Genomic DNA, 17944 nt, shown 5'->3' with positions numbered 1-17944 from the left:
ATGCTGCAAGAGCTCCAAGCCAAAAGAGGCTTGGAAGGGACTACTTTACCTAGGGACTATTTTTTTACTCGGGTGGGGTCAGGTAGGAATACTTACCTGGGAGTACTTTGGAGGCTATTTAAAGCACGCCCGAAGAGCAGCACACGCTTCGCGTTATTCTGCATCCAGCAGCGTAACACTCACCGTGCCTGCAAGTCTGCATCCAGTCTTCTGCCACGCCCGCCTCGAGTCTGGAACTCCTAGAAAAAGGGAGAAAGAAGGAGAAAAGGTTAGAACAAGAGCAATACCTTTGATCCTTACCTGAATTACCGATCCACCGCGCCTTCGAGCTGGAAGAAAGAAGTTATTTATGCGCATCACCTCGCCTGCTGCAGCGCCGCGCTGAACTCACCTGCCTTCGCAGCATCTTCACAAATCCACCGCATCCTTCTGCATGTTCCCGCCGCACTCCGGCACCTAAGGGGAACACAAGAACAGCAAGGTGAGCCAAGGGAATAAACAGAGGCAATATTAGTTACCCCCCATAGACTTACCCGATTTTACCGCCGGGGGTACTATTCCTCTTCACGGGTCGGCGCAGCCTCCACCGCATCTTCGCCGTACCCCGGCCCCTAAGGGGAACAAAAGGACAGCAAGGTGAAACAAAGGGACAAACAAGGGGAATCCTTCTCACCACAATAGACTTAACTAATTTTACCGCCGGAGGCATTATTCCCCGAGACTTCATAATTTCTCTCTGCACCTGAATAAGGGAGAAAGCAACAGGTTACATACTGACATTATTTTATCGAACTGTGTTGGATAATACAAGTCCTTACCTGAATGTTACCGGTTGCCACGAGGAACTCTTCGCCAGGGTCAAGCTGCAACCTGCAAAGAATCGGTCAAGAATGAAAGTCAGACATTTGAACTCTTACGAACTATATACTTGCGGCGTCTCGCCGGAAATCTCAGAGTCAATATTGTTCTGGAACTCACCAATTCCTTCGAGCCATTGAAGCAACTGGTTATCTACACGCCCCTGCGCTCAATGCAGGAAGGAGAGCTCATCTTTCCAAACCATCAGGTGAGACTATAAGAGGGGACATTAAAGGTGAACAGTGGGGAGAACAGCGGGGGTGGGGGTTAACACTCAACTCCACGGGAAGAATACTCCTACGGGCCAAGCAAACGAAGCTAGGTGGGCCAGTCCAGTCTGTCATCTCGGCACTATGCCTCACATTGGTGGAGACCGCAGCTGTCCAGTTCGGATCGATGTCCCTGTGGGAGCCACGTGAGCGTAACAGGAACTTATTTCTCTTCCGCTTTTTACAGGTCGCGCCTTCATTTTCTCTCTTTCAATGGTCCTTATAAATGTTATTGGTATTTGGCGCAGATGCAATACAGCCAGGGTGCCCACAGCCTTTGAGCTGACTCACTTGCTCTTCCTGACATTCTTGGGCTCATTCGCAGTAGTTGGGTGACGGTATGTTGTTTGGTTTCCCTTTATGGCCGTTTCCTGTTCGGCTTCTCATTTCCTGTGGCGTCTCTCCCACACATCTGCTTTCACTCTGGCTCTGGTAAGCAATAGTTTGCTTGTGGTGATCAGCATATGTCCAGGAGTCTTCTGCTCGCTCCTGATGTCTCAGCAGCACACTCTGCTCTGTTAGTGTCTTCCCTCTTTTCTGCTGGTGAGGCCGCTGGCTCCACCACACTTGCGTCTGCTTCTCGAGCCCTGAAGGCAGGTGAAAAATAGTCTCGCCAACAGTAGCCTCTTGCATCTCAGCTCCGTCCTTTAAATTTCCCGGGTCCAGGTATTTGCGGGTAAAGACTAGACTGCTCGCTGGGCTCTTGGTTTCTCATGCTCTGTGTTACTCTTTCCCTCTTCTTCGTCCTAGTACTTGAGGAATTACGGGACAAGAAGTCCATTGTTGGTAGTTGAATTCTAAAGCTTGAATAATCATTTTCAGTAGTTTTAAATAGTGACTTATTGTTGGATGACTGAAAATTGGAAGGTGGTCCAGTAATTTCTGCCAAATAGATCAAGGTTGGAGGTTTGGCTCATTTGATGTGGGGAAAGGTTTTCCCTATATTTCAGATGGGGAAGTGTAGATGAATGGGAATAAGCCATAAGGATCTTGGGTATGGGAAGATTATCTGCAAAGGAAAATGGGGGATACCATGTCTCACCTGATGGAGTCATGAAATCTCACTGGAGGCTGTCTCCTCCCATGTGATATTTCACTGACCCCAGGGTCAGGAAAAAGTTGTGGCTGCCGTCCCCTGGTCACATGAGAGGCGGTTACCGTTGGGAAGATCATTGATGATTCCACCGGATTCATCACAATCCTACTTCCCACAACAAGTGTGAATTCAGAATCTTTTCAGAATGCAGCACCACCAGTTCCCATTCCCAGGCACAAGAGGACAAGCTGACCTCCTTCCAAAACACCACAAAGGACGTCTCTCTACATATTGCTATCAAGCTCAAGCCCAACCTGCCATTGCAGTCTTCCCCTCCTTCAGCAAGAGTTTTAGCAGCCTTCCAACTAATCAATCTCGAAGATCTGATCAAAACGGCATCCAAAATTAATGCCTCATCCTTTCAAAGCCCCCCTTGCCCTGTGATCACTATCATTAAGAAAATCATCACCACCAAAAAGAGCACTATCATCCGGTCTTCATCCATAAAATTCTCCCTCTCATAAGAGAAATTACCAATTAATCTCAAGAAATTAACCAAAACCCTGCTTCTGAAGAAATCTTTAGCCGACTCCTACATTCCAATTTTCATCCTTTCAAAAACAACCCCTTTTTTGGGGACCATTCTGGCAACTAATCCGCTCCTGGAAGATATTGAAAAAGAAAACCTACAGTACAAACTTGGATTCATGTTGGCTAAAAACTCACCTGCTGTCCTTTTCCTTTTTGAACCTTCGGCAGCTTTCAGCACTATTAGTCATAGCCCCTAGCTGCATAGACTCTTTTGGCATCTAAGGGGTATCCCTGAAATGTGACTCGTTCTTTTCGCAAAAAGAGCCTTATAGGTGAATCTGGGACATTTCTATTAGAAACCTTGTACCTCCTCCACAGGGTTCCTCCAGGATCAGTCCTCTTGCGACCACTCTTAAATTGATATACTAAACCTCTCACTGGCATGCTGAATACCTTCAATACCCCTTTCCAGCTTCACGCGGATGACACCCAGGTTGAACTCAAGCTGCAAAACTCTGCCTGCTCTTCACAGGTCATCACAGAATGTCTTGTTTCCATTCAGGACTGGATAAACACATGTGCCTAAATGCAGGAAAAAAGGAAATCTGGCCCTTTGGCATGATCATCCCTGCTTCACTCCCTTCCATGCAGCCTTATTCCATGGCATTATCCTCAGCTCGGAAGCCAAAAGCCTAGGTCACATTTCAGTATGAATCTATCCTTTAGCAAGCCTGTCTGTGAAGTCGCCAAAGCTTGCTCAGGCTCAATAACATATTGCTATTCCAAAACATTCCTCAAAAAGCTGAGGTCATGTGGGTTATGGTTCTAGCTAGACTCGACTACTTAAACAGTTTATACCTCTGGCAACCATTACATCGCATCCACATCTTGCAACTCATACAAAATAAATTATAAGTTACTCACCATAGTGACTAACGTACTCTTAGTCCTTATCTCAAGTCCCCTTTCCTCCATACTGCATGGGTGTCCCTTACGAGGGACGGGAGACAGAACCTTTTTTACCAGAAAAAAACCTTCTTCCCCTTTAAATTTAGAGGCGCTTGGGGATGCAGCCCTGGTAGCATGCGCTGCCCTGGCTCCGCCCTCTGGCGCCACACCTCAGTCCCAATTGACGCGTCGACATTAGATTTAAAATTGCCTAATGGCAAAAGTATTATTTGGGGGGGGTGGGACGTATGGAGGAAAGGGGACTAAGGACTAGGAGTACGTTAGTCACTACGGTGAGTAACTTCTAATTACTCTTACGTCCCGTCCCCTTTCTTGCATACTGCATGGGCGATTACAACTGAATGTAGCCCCACAGTGGAGAGGAGACCCTCCTTAAGCAAATAGGTTCCTGAGATACACCTGTCCGAAAGCCGCATCAGATCTAGAGCCGGCATCCAAACAGTAATGCTTGCAAAAAGTCAAGGGAGTGGCCCAAGTTGCCGCCCTGCTTATGACCTGCCAAGGGTCATGGCGCTGGAATGCGATGACCATTGCCTTGGCCCTGACTGCATGGGCGTGCATGTTGGCTGGAAGCAGCTTGTGCTGGCTCTTGTATGCTTCTTTGATGGCCGAGACCATCCAATGGGATATGGAGGCCTTGGAGGCCTGATAGCCTGGTCTTGAGCCTCCGAAAGTGACAAACAGGGCGTCCGATTTGCAGAAGCCCTTCGTCCTGTCCAAGTAGAATTTCAGGGCACGCCTGACATCCAGGCAGTGCAGCACTCTCTGTGCTTCGTCCTTAGGATCAGCAAAGAACATAGGAATGACTATTTCCTTGTTCAAGTGGAAAGCAGATGGCCCCTTGGGCAGAAATGCTGGGTGTGTCCGCAGGCCTTTGTCCCTGTGAAAGGTAGCATATGGTTCTGAGGCGACCAGCGCCTGGATTTCGCTGACTCTACGAGCTCAGGTGAGGCCTACCAGTAAGGCCATTTTTATGGTGACCCGCCTGATGTCCGCAGATGCTATTGGCTCAAACGGGTTGTGCGCGAGAGTGCCCAAGACTATGTTAAGGTCCCACACTGGGTGCAGCCTCTTGATGGGCGGGTAGAACCTTGCAAGCCCCATCAAATGTTTGACGATTGGATCGGAGGAGGAGAAGATCCCCCTCCTCCGAGTTCCTGTAAGCCCCTATGGCTGCGAGGTATGTATGGCAGGTGTCCATCTGCAAACCAGAGTGGGCGAGGTGCGCCGAGAAGGAGAGCAAGTCGTCCATAGTACATGCCAGGGGGGTCGATTTCCTTGGAGTCTGCCAAGTGGTAGAACCTTGTCCATTTACTTTTATACTGGGCCCTGGGAGCCTAGCTCCTTGCGCCCTGTATGATTTCAGATTAGCCTGGGAGAAGCCGAGGTGTTGCAGCGTTACCTGCTCAGGCACCACGCTGTAAGGGCTAGTTTCTGAGGCTTGATGGGGGATGACCCTGCCCCCCTGCTACACCAGAAGATGTGCTGGGTACGTCGGGAGATGTATCGGCAGCAGCTCCGAGAGGCTGAGCAGCTCTGAAAACCAACGCCTGGCCAGCCACCATAGAGCTATTAGAATGATGTTGAGTTGGCAAGATTCCTTGATCTTGCAAATCACTCTGTGAATCAGCTGAGTGGGTGGGAAGGCTTAAGCCTTCATGCTGTTCCACTGAAGCTGAAATGCGTTGCCCAGGGAGCTGGGACCCCGTCCCTGCCAGGAGGCGAACTGAGGGCTCTTCTTGTGACAGGTGGCAAAGAGATCCACCTGGGGGGTACACCACCTGCAGAAGATTTCCTGAATAATGAGGTTATTTAGCTGCCACTCTTAATTGTCTGCTCCCAACCTGCTGAGCCTGTCTGCCTCCAGGTTGGATTCCCCCTGGAGGTGGACTGCCGTGAGGAAGATGTTGTTTTCCAGGGCCCACTCCCACATGCTGATTGCCACTCTGCACAAAGGAGGGGATCTGATGCCTCCTTGTTTGTTGACATAGTACATGCTGGTCGAGTTGTCTGTATGGATGAGGACAACCTTGCCCCTGAGAAGTGGTAGGAATGCTCTGAGCACTAGCAAGATGGTGTTCAGCTCTAACCAATTGATGTGGTATTCCTTCTGTCAGGTCCAGGTGCCGTGGACCGAGAGATCGTCCAGGGCGGCTCCCCAGCCCTCGAGCGAGGAGTCTGGTAATGGTGGCCTGCAGGGTGGACAGCCGAAAGGGCTTGCCCATCTGTAGGTTGCAGTCCATGGACCACCATGTTAGGTCGGGGCGGAGAGATGGAGGAACGTTGATCATCTCAGATTGGGAGCCCCGCTCCTGGTGCCATGAGGCCACAAAGTGCAGCTGAATTCTCCTCATCCTCAATCTTGTGTGTGGAACGGCTAATTTCAGCACTGCCAAGAGACCCAGGAGATGATGGTGCCACCAAGCCGAGGTCACCTCCCTGCTGAGGAAGTGGGTGGTGGCCCTCTCGATGGCCGAGATCTTGTCCTCTGACGGAAATACCTTCTCTGAGCAATTGTCCCAGATGAGGCCCAAGAATGTCAGGGTTTGCGTGGGCTGCAGCTGCGTCTTCTTGAGATTAAGCGAGAAGCCCAGATTGTGCATTGTGTTCATAAGGGCATGGGAAGAGTGGTGAACTGCTTCCGGGGATGTAGCCCTGACAAGCCAGTTGTCGAGGTATGTGTAGATGTGGAGGCCCTGCGCTCTTAGGATGGCAGCCACCGTATTCATTAGCCTGGTAAAGACCCTGGGGGGAGAGTTGAGGCCAAAAGGAAGGACCTTGTATTGAAAATGGTAGCCCATGATCCTGAACCGTAGGAAAGAACGATGGGGCTGCCAAATTGGGACGTGTAGGTACGCGTCCTTCAGATCCAGGGAGCACAATGTCTCTGCTATAAAAGCTGGCGTAACCATCTTGAATTTTTGTAGGGGGGGGAAGGAGAGGTTGAGAGTGGAAAGGTCCAGCACAACTCTCAGGCCCATCTGGTTTTTCTTCTGAATGGCAAAAATCCTGGAGTAAAAGCCCAAGCCTCGCAGGGAGGCTGAGACTTCCTCCACTGCCTGGCTCTCTATGAGTGACTGGATCTCCGCCAGAAGAGTTGCTGCCCCAACTTGAGGGAGTGGAGGGGAGGAGGGAGGAGAGGCTGTGATGGGTAGGCGGTACCCCGTGGATACTACGGAGAGGATCCAGGAGTCTGTGACATTCTGGCACCAGAAATGTGCATGGCGAGCAAGCCTGCCCCCCACTGGAGAAACGTGGGCCCGAAGGGGCGTTTCATGCCTTCTTTCCCTCGGAAGCTATCACGGAGGAGGGGGACTTGAAAAAGTCCTTACTCTTCCCCCCCGCGCCTTTTTGTTGCTTGCGCCGGTTCTGAGATGGCGAGCAGTCTGGCTGCCTGGATCTCCATTCCTGGAAGCCACGGAAACCTCCATACGTACACCCCCTGTTGGAGCACTGCAGTGACTGGGTGTACAACTTGGCCATGGTCTTTGTCAAGAGGATAAAGACTTTGCTGTTTGTGAGCTGTTTTCTTCTTGTCCAGCTCTTCGTCCGTGGTGGAGTGGAAGAGGCGCCCCCACCTCGAACTGTAGATCTAATATGCGTTCCTGGATGTCCAGGTTGAATTCCGTTGACCGGAGCCAGGCTGCCCTTCTCATGTCCGTGGTGATACAGATGGTACAGCTAGAGGTGTCAAAATGGGCCATGGTGGATTCCATGAGGTCTTGCGCCACCAGCTTGGCCTCAGCCAGTCCCACCTTAAAATGTGATTGCGTAGAGAGTTCCGGGAGGAGTCCGCAATTTCCCACCATAACCTTTGGTTAGCGGCGGCCAGCATGGTATCAGCGTTGGCCTGACGAAGATGCGAGGACGCGTTGGAATACAGCTTCTTCCCGTACGCCTCCAAGATCTTCTCCTCCTTGCCTAGTAGCGTTGGCGCTGTGGAGGCTGATGACGACTGAGGCTTGGAGTATAGTGATGCCGCAGCGATCATCAAGGAGTGTGGCTGAGGATGAGCCGATAGCAAGAGTGTATCCCCCTCCATTTGCCTGTACTTGGCGTCCAGGCATCGATTGACCGGCTGGACCGAGTGGGGCTTGAGCCAACCATTCTTAGCCAGGGAGACTACATCAGTTTGCATTGGAATCCCCGTTTTGGCAGAGGGGCGTTGTGTGAAGACTTCTGCCAGCACCCCCTCTGCCGGCTGTTTGACCTCGGGTTGGGGTAGGCCCAGGTACTCTGCCAACCCTGCAAGACGTTCGTGGAAGGCCCTGGCTGAGGATGGCGTGTCCGGATCCTGTGGAGGTGGTGGAGGAGGAGGAGGAGGATCCTGTGGAGGTGGAGGAGTAGCTCGCTCTAGAGGCTGGGGTACAAGTGACTGCAGCCGGAGGCTGAGGAGGAGGCAGAGGCTAGTACGGAACCGCCTGAGAAATTGGCGGAGGAGGCAGCGGCTGTGCCGGGGTTGGGGCCACCGGAGCTTGTGGTGCTGGTAGAATCATAGGGAGGACCTCCCTGATGGCATCCTTGAGGATAACCCCCATACAGAGATGACTCCATGAGCCCGAGGAACCTCTCAAAAAACCCCTCTTCACTGGCCATAGAGATTGTAGGGGTACTGATGGGGTAAGATGGAGCTGCTGGGGCCACTGCATACCCTGCCCGTATGGACGCAGTGGGAAACTGCCCTGCACATGAAACTGCCCTGCGCATAAGAAGGATAGGCCATAGGCCACGTACATGGTTGAGGCCAGTCCCACCTTGACACTCGTTCTTCGCCGAACTCCTGGAAGGGCATCAGACAGGTGCCTCTGTCTTGCGCGGTGGCCATTTTGTTGAGCTGCCTGCCACATGCCTGCAACGTGTTGCTCGGCTCGGTGGGCCCAGCCTCCTCCAAGACACTTGCGTGTGGATCACGAGGCCTACCCTGCTCCTCAGGCCTAGACCCGGTAGGTGCGACACCCTCGACCCGGGTGTCGATAGAGTTGCATTTAGGCGCCCCCTTGGATGTATTGCCAGTATTAGTGCACAGCCCCTCGGCCATATTGCTGGTACAAGGGCAGAGCCCCACGGATGACAACACGGTACAAAAACCTTCCCGTCCCTCAACACTGCCACCGGGAGGATCCAAGGATCCCTCGGCCCAAAGACAATAGCTGCAGCAACCTCGGTGCACGTGCTGGTACAAGGATCTGAATGGTCCCTCCCGCACGGGAGTGTCCTTGGGAAGGAGTCCCCTTTGCGGGGTGTGATGGAAAATAGCAGGCCTGGCTCAGTGTTTCACAAAGTTCTTGAGGTCCTCTGGAGGCAACTTCTGGAAGAGCTCCCTCCACCTGGCTTATCTGTTCTTCAGCGATTTCGATGACAGCGCGCCACAGGCTGTACAAGCTTTCCAACCGTGGTCTGGGCCAAGGCAACGTAGGCAGAGGGGGCGTGGGGATCTGAAGTTGGGAAGAGCCCGTTTCAGGATGTACACCTGCCGAACCCTGTGGAAGTCGACATTCGCCGGAGAGGTGCGTGACGCCTGAGGACCGAGTACCTAAATAATAAGAAAGACAAAAAAAGACAAAGAGAAGAAGTATCTGTGCATGGAATTACATAGCCAAAGCCTAACCCAGGAGCGCTGGTGAATTCAGCCCGTTCCCGTCGACGCAGAAAAGGGGACTGGGGTGTGGCACCGGAGGAAGGAGACAGGGCAGCGCATGCTCCCAGGGCCGCACCCTGCGCACCTCTAAATTTAAAGGGGAAGAAGGTTTTTTCTGGTGAAAAAGGTTCTGTCTCCCAGTATGGAGGAAAGGGGACGGGACGTAAGAGTAAGAGGTCAAGCTCGTCCTCAACCTACTAATGTGCAATCAAATTATACCCACCCTTGGAAACCGCATTGAGTTAAAAATTCTTTGCCTCATCCACAATACTCTCTGCCATAAAGCTCCAGATTACCTGGCGTCACCCATAATATGATATGATAGGATATGGCATTTATAACGTGCCCATACACAAGTGTTTCAAGGCGCGACGAGGCAAGGGAGGGGGAACAAAGGGAAGACAGACAACGATCTTACTAGGCCAGGCGACATTCAGATCGCGCAAGAGAAGGGGGAAAGGGAAAAGTGTGTGGGGGAGGGGAGAGAGGAAGTGCAGTACATGGGATTGTATAATAAATAAGATAAATAAAAAGCGGCCAACTGGTGGCAAGTGCAAGTTAAGTGCAGACATAGGTGCTGGTAGGGGGACTGTAGGGATACAGAAAACAGTCCCCAGGTGCAGGGGTTGCCAGGGAGGCAGTGCAGGTGTGCAACTGGCGAGGCCTGGGCCCGAGATCAGAAAGGGTGGCCAGGTATCCAGTGCAGTTTCAGCCAGGAAGGCTGTTCCAGAGGGAGGCCCCTGCCGAAGAAAGAGATCTACCACCAACTCGTTGCTTGGAGAAGCGACTGACCCTGAGGGAGTTGGAGGCGGATGAGCGAAGAGCTCGAGAAGAAAGATATTTAGGAAGAGAGAGTTGAAGGTAATGCGGCCCCATGCCCCAGAAGGCCTTGCGGACAATGCAGAGGGTTTTGAACTTAATCATCTCAGCCACTGGGAGCCAGTGCAGAGATTTCAGTCCTGGAGAGATGGACAAGTCTCGCAGGCAGATTTAGAAAGAGGCTGTTACAATAGTCCAGCCTAGTGAGAACCAGGGCTCTGGAGACAGTGAGCTTCTGGGGGAAGGAGAGGAAAGGAAGAATACCTCTGAGGAGGTGCAGCTGGTAGTGTGACTTCTTAGAGAAGTCAGAGATGTGAGGAGAGAAGGAGAGTGTGGAGTCGAAGATGACCCCGAGGTTTTTAGCCTTGCAGGTGGGAGCAGAAAGAGGGCCAAGAGAGGCCGGCCAGAGAGCTGCAGGCAAGGAGGGAGCGGGTGTGCCGATGAGTAGAATCTCAGTCTTACTAGCATTAAGGCAGAGGTCATTGGCGGCACACCACTCCTGGATAGCAGACAGACGGAGATGAGGGAGGGAGAGGAGGAGGCCGAGGGTAGCCTGAAAATGAGCTGGGTATTATCCCATCACAATACCACTTCCTTCAAGAATGCCAAGATCATGGTCTGCCATAAAGTTGTTCCCAGCAGCCTTCAGGATGAAGTGCCTGGGGAAGCATTCTGTCAGAACCAGAAGTGTGTCTGTAGAAATCCCTCTCTCCTAACTTGCAGCCCAAAACTAGCCTCTTGACCTTTAAAATAAAAGCTCAATGTTCCTGATTAAATAAGCTTTCCCATTAGCATAACACCTTTCCTGGAGCTACGGCCCCCCCTTCTAAAGTACCACCCTCATTGATCTGCAGGGTTGTCACATGGACTTAATTCAATATATTTTTGCCTTTCTTCTTGAAATTTCATGCACTGTCATGGTTTCTGCACATACCTTTACTGTGTCTTGCACATCCATGTCCCCGGTCCCTATGCATGTACACTGATCTGAATGTACCAAGACCTGTGAATGATCAGGTTTGTTTCCCCTCGCTGCCTTGTCTATGCTTCCCAATCCTCCTTTCTTGGAGCACTACGAAGTGCTATCGAAATTAAATAAATACATTGTGCTCCCTATATTGTATAGCTGTTACAATTTGGGGGATATCTAGCATTGCATTGAAATGATAAGATGAAGACATATGCTGCCAGGCTGTTTGTCACATTCCCAAGATCTTGGGTGGTATACCACAGGTGGGATACCAAGGCCCTTCTCCCGATGTCAATTATTGAGCACCATACCTGAAATTCTTTCCCAAGACCCACCCAGGGGGAGTGAAAAAGGGACATGTGCCACTGTTGCATGAGTTTCAACTTCAAGCTTGACTTAAAATGAAAGGCACTCAATATCTCAAAACAAGATGAATTTGTCTTGCCTTAGGTGACCTGCGTGAATTTGATTTGAAAACATCTTATGCCCAGGATCTAGATATGAACAATTCTGAGATTTTTGAGTACTTTTACAGGAATAAGAGACCATACTTGCCAGATTAAATCTGTGTAGACATAAGACAAGCTAAACAGGCAATCTCCTGAATCAGGGAGATAACTTTGGTTCAAATGTCACTTCTGAATCGTTATTTAGTATTCATTCTTCCCTTATGTGAATCCCCAAAGGTATATTTTAACTAATGCTAAAGAAAACATTTAATTTAATCGGGCCAACAATCCTACATGAAATGTTTATTTATTTATTTATTTTGGCATTTGTAAAGTGTGCCTAACCCCAGGCATCTGGCCGCTGATATTCTTAGAAAGTTGCAGGAATATACTTCATGGTTACAAGTTGTAGGAATCCAGGTTACTGGTTACATACATATGACATGTTATGGGGAGCAGTCTGGTTCACATACAGCTCATAAATTACACTCAGCAAGGAAATTAAATGTGGCCGCGTATGAGGTCAAGCAGGGTTGTTGAAATGCTATATTAACATAACTAATTTCATTTAAAAATTATAAAAATAAGCAAGAGTTGATCACTGGTCTTAAATGTATTACTGTAGATAGAAATCAATGTTCAATTACCTTATATGCACCATAGGTTGCCATTGCACAGATCAAGATCATCAAGAGAGAAATTGCTGTAGCAATGCACACATCTAGAAAAAAGATAGATTAAAGAGAAACAATTAAATAATGCAGTATATTCTCTTTATAGATGACAACAAATTGCACGCTTAAGTGGAACCTTGAGAAAGAACACAACCAACAATTAAGAACTAATGGCAACCCAATGGTGTTGGACTATTAAGTATGTCAGACTACTGAATGTTGGTTTACTGGATCTGTAAACAGAGTAAAATGCCAGATAACAAAGCCTCTTGGCCTGCTGCTCTGTTTTAACAATACTTTGTTTTACCAAACTTGGTCGTCCAGAACATTGAATATCTTCAAAACATTGTTATCTGCCAATTTAGATGGAACAGTACTATTATCAGTTATTAGCAAATCTGGATAGGGTCAATATCACTATTATAGTAAATAATAGTCCATATGGAAAAGCTTTTGCCTATCAGAAAGAAATCAGTAATATAATATTGTAGTGCCCAAAATGTACTCTATAAAGTTTGCTTACTAATGAGTGCCAAGTTTCGTTCCTTGTGTAAGGGCAAGTAATACTTATGATACTGAGCCTTAAACACTTGTCTGGATGTGTGTGATGACATCATGACACGTGTGCGTGAAGTCACAATGTGACATTAATGCCCTATTAAGTGGCGCTGAACAAACCCTGATAAATCAAACAATGTAATACACTACTATTAGAAGCAGTGGGAGATGAAGTATCATTGTGAGTTTTGGTTAATATTAAGGCAATAATCCCCGAGCCATTACCGCATAAGGTAATGCCCCCGGGGCCCATAGTTACGCGAGGGCCTTAACGAAAGCCCTGGGGGCATTACCTAACACAGTAAGGGTCCACTGGCGAGGGCCTTATTACTATTAGTACCCTGGCCCATTAGACTGGGGTACTAATGGTCGTGTTTTTTCAGTTGCAAGATACATTACGTTTCTCAGCCAAAAAAGAAATGGCTGCTGAGGACTGGGGTTGTAGTCCATTTTCCCTTTCTGTGGCGGCCATAGTAAACAAACAAAAAATGGCCACCATGAAAAGGGAGAAGGGACGTCATGTCGGTCAGATATTTTTCTAGACCTTCTAATTGCCGCAGTAGTCCTAGTTGTGTATAGTCCATAAGTATTATGTCATCTGCATATGCTATGCACCTAATTTTCAAACTGGACAGATTGGGCACATGCTTCCCATTCTTTACTTTTAGCTCATAATTCCGCCAAGTATAGATTGAATAATGTGGGGGCGGGCACGCACCCTTCACGTACACCACGCTTTAAGGGGATCTTTTGAGATAGTTATCCCTGCATATTCAATCTCACTTTAGTCAAATTATCAGAGTGCAAGAGTTGATTGAAGGATAGTAGGCCCAGGTCAATCCCCCACTTTACTAATTTAGCCCAAAGCATAGAGATGTTGATGTCATCGAAGGCGGCAGACAAATCGACTGTGCCAGATAGAGCGAATGGCCGATAGGACAGCTGGTATCTGACAGACAGGCTATCAAGGTGATCCAACTTACTATTGTTCCGCTGCCTTTCCTAAACCCCATTTGAAAAGGGCTTAATATATTTGCCCCTCTGCCCAACGAGTGAGTTCACCTAGGAGCAGTGTTGCAAACAGTTTTGAAGTGGTGTTAAATAAAGAAATGGGTAGATAGGGGAGAGATAAACTCTGTATGATTGGACTATTGCAAAGCTGTTGGGCTTTTGGGCCGAGGACGTGTAGGCCATTTATTTGGGTAGCTTGGAGCTCCTGGAAGATTATGCAATGTACGAGTGCTGCATTCATATTTAGTAACTGCACAGTGGCCATCTAGGGCCGTAGCCCTCAAACGGTGTGCCACAAAGGTAGCGCTAGGTGCTCTGCACCACCAAGGCCTTTAAATTGCAGATGTTTTCACTTTACAAATTAATGAATTGACAGACATCACAAACCAAGCCCAAGTAATAGATGTTGTGTGTTTTGTTGACCAGGGCACCAATCAAGAACTTTTAAAGAATTATATGAGGGAACAAATGGCTTGCTAAGAAAGGATTTGAGTTACAGATGAATTCCTGAAAAATAAGAAATTGAATGGGAAAACTGCAAAAGTATATGCATTGATGCTGCTGCAGTGGCTCAAAGTATTACATGCATTATCTCAAACATCAAAAAACAAAATGCAACAGATCAAGTATCTTATTGTTTTCTTCACTGGGAAACGCTTATGCCCAATGGTTTGCCCAGGGGGTTCAGAACAGAACTGGGACATTGGGCCACATTACAAGTGTTCCGGTCCAGAACAAATGCCGGACGGAAAAATGTGGGTAATTCCGGCACCTGCATTTTTTTCAGACCGTCACACTTCTAGTTTGCCGTTGGGGGCCACAGATTTCCCGGCAGGCCTGACCTGCTGGTAGATCAGGCCCCTACTGGCAAAGAAATGTCTGAATCACTGTCACTGGGACTACATGGGAATGGAAACTTACCAGCTCTCCGGCATATCGGGGTGGCGGCGACGGTAAGGGCACTTTGCCGGTATCCCACCAGTAATAACAGTGGGATACTGGCAAACTCAAGAGGGCCATTGTGTCAAAATTGTTGACTTAAGTCAAAAGCTGTATGTCGCAAAGGGACATTTGATCCAGGAAAAGCGCACATATTACTTTGAGGAAACTCATGCTGATGTTGCAGTTGGGTTCACAATCCTTTTGGGTATCTGCAGAAATGTTCTCCTCAGACCCCGACACCAGGAGCAAGTTAAGTTTAGCTGTGGACCAATCAAGATTTCTTTAGCTTGAAGTAAAACAAGGCTATTCAATAACTTCTGATTACGCGGTTTCATTTTACTACCTTTTTCCACTATATATCTGTGTGACCCGAGCATTTCAACATTGGCAACAATTAATGCAATAGGGCAAGTTAGCTCAGTTTGGACCAAGAACTACGAGTAGCTCTTTTCAATACAGACCCAAACATACAGCATTTGTGCTCTGCAGAACTGTGTATGTACCTCATTGATGGAACTATAAAGTAACAATACTTTCTCAGTTTCTATGTATTTAAATAAGAATAGTTATGCATTTAACAATGGAAATATATATATATATATATATATATATATATATATATATATATATATATATATATATACATATAACGCTTAGGTATGTTTCCGTACTCAGCTGATGCAATATATCAGTGTTTGGTTGTTCCCTGCTGTCCAAATGGCAAAGTGCACCTCTGTGTGCCCTTCCACTTCAACAACAGCTACTATTTTAACAAACAGAATGAGCATGGTTCTACGCGGTCACATTCACCTTCCACTATCGCAAACATTCAGAATACTTTCAAGTTACTTCTTCCCACCCCTACTTCGCTTCACACAGAGCATGGCAGTTCCAGTGTCAATGAACGGTTAATTACCATCTCAACGTTGCACTCTCCAAAGAGCAAATCGATGTAGGACGAATAATTCCTCACAAACTAAAACTGAAAGTAGGTGCTGTAATATGCTACTAAGAAATCTTATGCCATCACAGGGACTCTGCAAAGGAACAAGGTTGTCAATTATGCGTCTACAAAGACACATCATAGAGGCCTGTTTAATTGATGAAAGTTCGATACTGTTCATATACCACACATATATCTCATTCCATCTGGTACAAGAAGACAGTTACTACATTTAGATTTTTCAGCCTTTTAAATTACCATTAATAAGTCACAGGGACCTACGCCCCCTTCCTGGAAGCGATCAGTGGTAACTCTGATATTTCAGAAGGGGAAAGAAGTGACCCTATGAATTACCAACCAATATTGACCTTTAAGATATGCTAGAATGATGTAGGTCACACCGGGAACAGCTAGTAATATATATAATATTATTACTTGCAACCTGAAGCAATGTACATGTGTGTGTGTGCCATAAGTTGAAATATAATCAAGGGCTCTTGTCAGTAGAATTCCAGATGGAGGCATCAAATCCATAGACATTAATATGCATTGTTGTATAACTGCTGTATAACACAGTAAATAAAAAATGGTCCCGTGGACACATAAGGGCCATGGTCACCAATCACAGCGACTCTGAAGAAGTTAGCAGAGGAGGTGAAATGGAAAGTCTTGAGAAGCTACTGGAATTTGTGGTGGTCTGGCTGAAGACAAAGAGGAAGGGGGGAGGCTGTTCCACAAGAGGGAGCCAGCTGAGGAAAAAGACCAGCCTCTGGCCCTCTGTTTAGTGAAATGCTTCACAGACACACAGAGAGTTAGGACCAGAGGAACGTATAGGTGTAGAGGGAGAATATTTTGTGATAGTAAGTTGCAGATAGCGTGGTCCCTGGCCCCAGACAGCCTTGTGAATGATGCAGTGGAATAAGAATTTAGTGCGTGCAGCAACCGGGAGTCAGTGAAGAGTTTTTACGGCAGGTTGATGTGTTCCCTGGGCTTGAGGCCAAGGATACGTCTTGCTGTCCTATTCTGGATTAGCTGGAGGGGTCGTTGTGTGGAAGAGGGTAGATTCAGGAGTAGGCTATTGTAGTAGTCAAGTCTAACGAGAAACAGAGCTCTGGTAACATTGAGCTTCTGGGGGAAAGTGAGAAAAGGGAGAATTCCTTTGAGAAGAAAGAGTTGAAAGTTGGGCTTCTTGGGAATGTCCTGGATGTGAGGGAGGAAGGAGAGAGGGGAGTCGAAGAGCCCATAGAGGACGGCCAGAGTGAGGGGAAGAAAGAGTGAGCAGGAGTACCAATAGGAAGGGTCTCAGTCATGCTGGCATTTAGGCAGATATCATTGGAAGTGCACCAGAACTGGATGGCACATAGGCAGTATCTATTTGTCCTATTCACTACATCGAGATGGTCAAGCCGTTACTTAGGTCTTTTTCTACAGAACGCAGGGCATAAATGGCCTCATACATCATACAAGTGGCAGAGCTATTTCATGAGGAGAAGAGGCTTGTAGTGACCGCAATAGCCCTCTAACCTAGCATGCTGATGGAGAATAGGTTAGTTCTCAATGTTGCAGCCTAGCAGAAATTGGGGCTACTGGGTGATAGGGTGAAGAGCACAGTGTAGAGGACAAAACACTCTGCTTGCAGGCAATGGGTGGCAATCTGCAGGCATAGAGGGAGAGGATAGGGGGTCCCATACAAGGCAGTGATCTGTTGACGGTTTGGGGGCTAGAATGATCCTAATAGAAGTGCTTGGTGGCAGTGCCAGCTTATCATAGTAAAGCTGAACTGTAGAGATGGTCAGGTTAGTAGCAGGGAGATGACAGAGGCTATGCATTTAAGGTAGGTTCACACAAGACACTGATCAGTGTAACAAACTCATGGTGGCAACAGTAAACACATACACAAGTGATCACAGTGAAAGGGTATTTATTAAACTGTATAAATGGGTGGGGAAAATGCCTAATCTGAACCTAAATCTAAGATGCGAGCAAGCTAAAACCATCTAATAATAATAAGGCAGTCCTAGTGGTATCTTGTCAAATAAAAAGGGCCTATACCAAAAATAAAAACTATTGCCAATCCTTGCCACTATGTTACAAACATAGTGTGGGATAATATTCGAAAGAAGAAGTGTTCATAAAATGATAAATCAGGATGTTATAGCCGGGGTCTGCCTTCCCCGCGTTTTTAGCACGGGATAAGGCAGGACTCTCAAGCACAGCACACTCCTGGGCTTCTCCAGCAGGAGCTTACAGTTCCTTTTAACGATATCAGGCCCTTCT

At 47.8% G+C, this 17944-nt stretch overlaps 1 protein-coding gene across 1 annotated transcript in view; it reads right to left on the bottom strand.

Moving 5' to 3' along the window:
• LAPTM4B (lysosomal protein transmembrane 4 beta) overlaps window positions 1-17944 on the bottom strand; it is a 761683-nt gene that overhangs the window by 445691 nt on the left and 298048 nt on the right. The window contains exon 3 of the mRNA XM_069621405.1: window positions 12187-12260. Coding sequence (XP_069477506.1) covers window positions 12187-12260 — 74 coding nt within the window. The remainder of the gene's footprint in view (window positions 1-12186; window positions 12261-17944) is intronic.

This window comes from Ambystoma mexicanum, chromosome 5q (genome assembly GCF_040938575.1).
Source record: "Ambystoma mexicanum isolate Mex_15411 chromosome 5q, UKY_AmexF1_1, whole genome shotgun sequence".
NCBI classification, from domain to species: Eukaryota; Metazoa; Chordata; class Amphibia; order Caudata; family Ambystomatidae; genus Ambystoma; species Ambystoma mexicanum.
The sequence above is the reverse complement of the archived record's forward strand: the minus strand, read 5'-3'. Positions and strand labels throughout refer to the sequence as shown.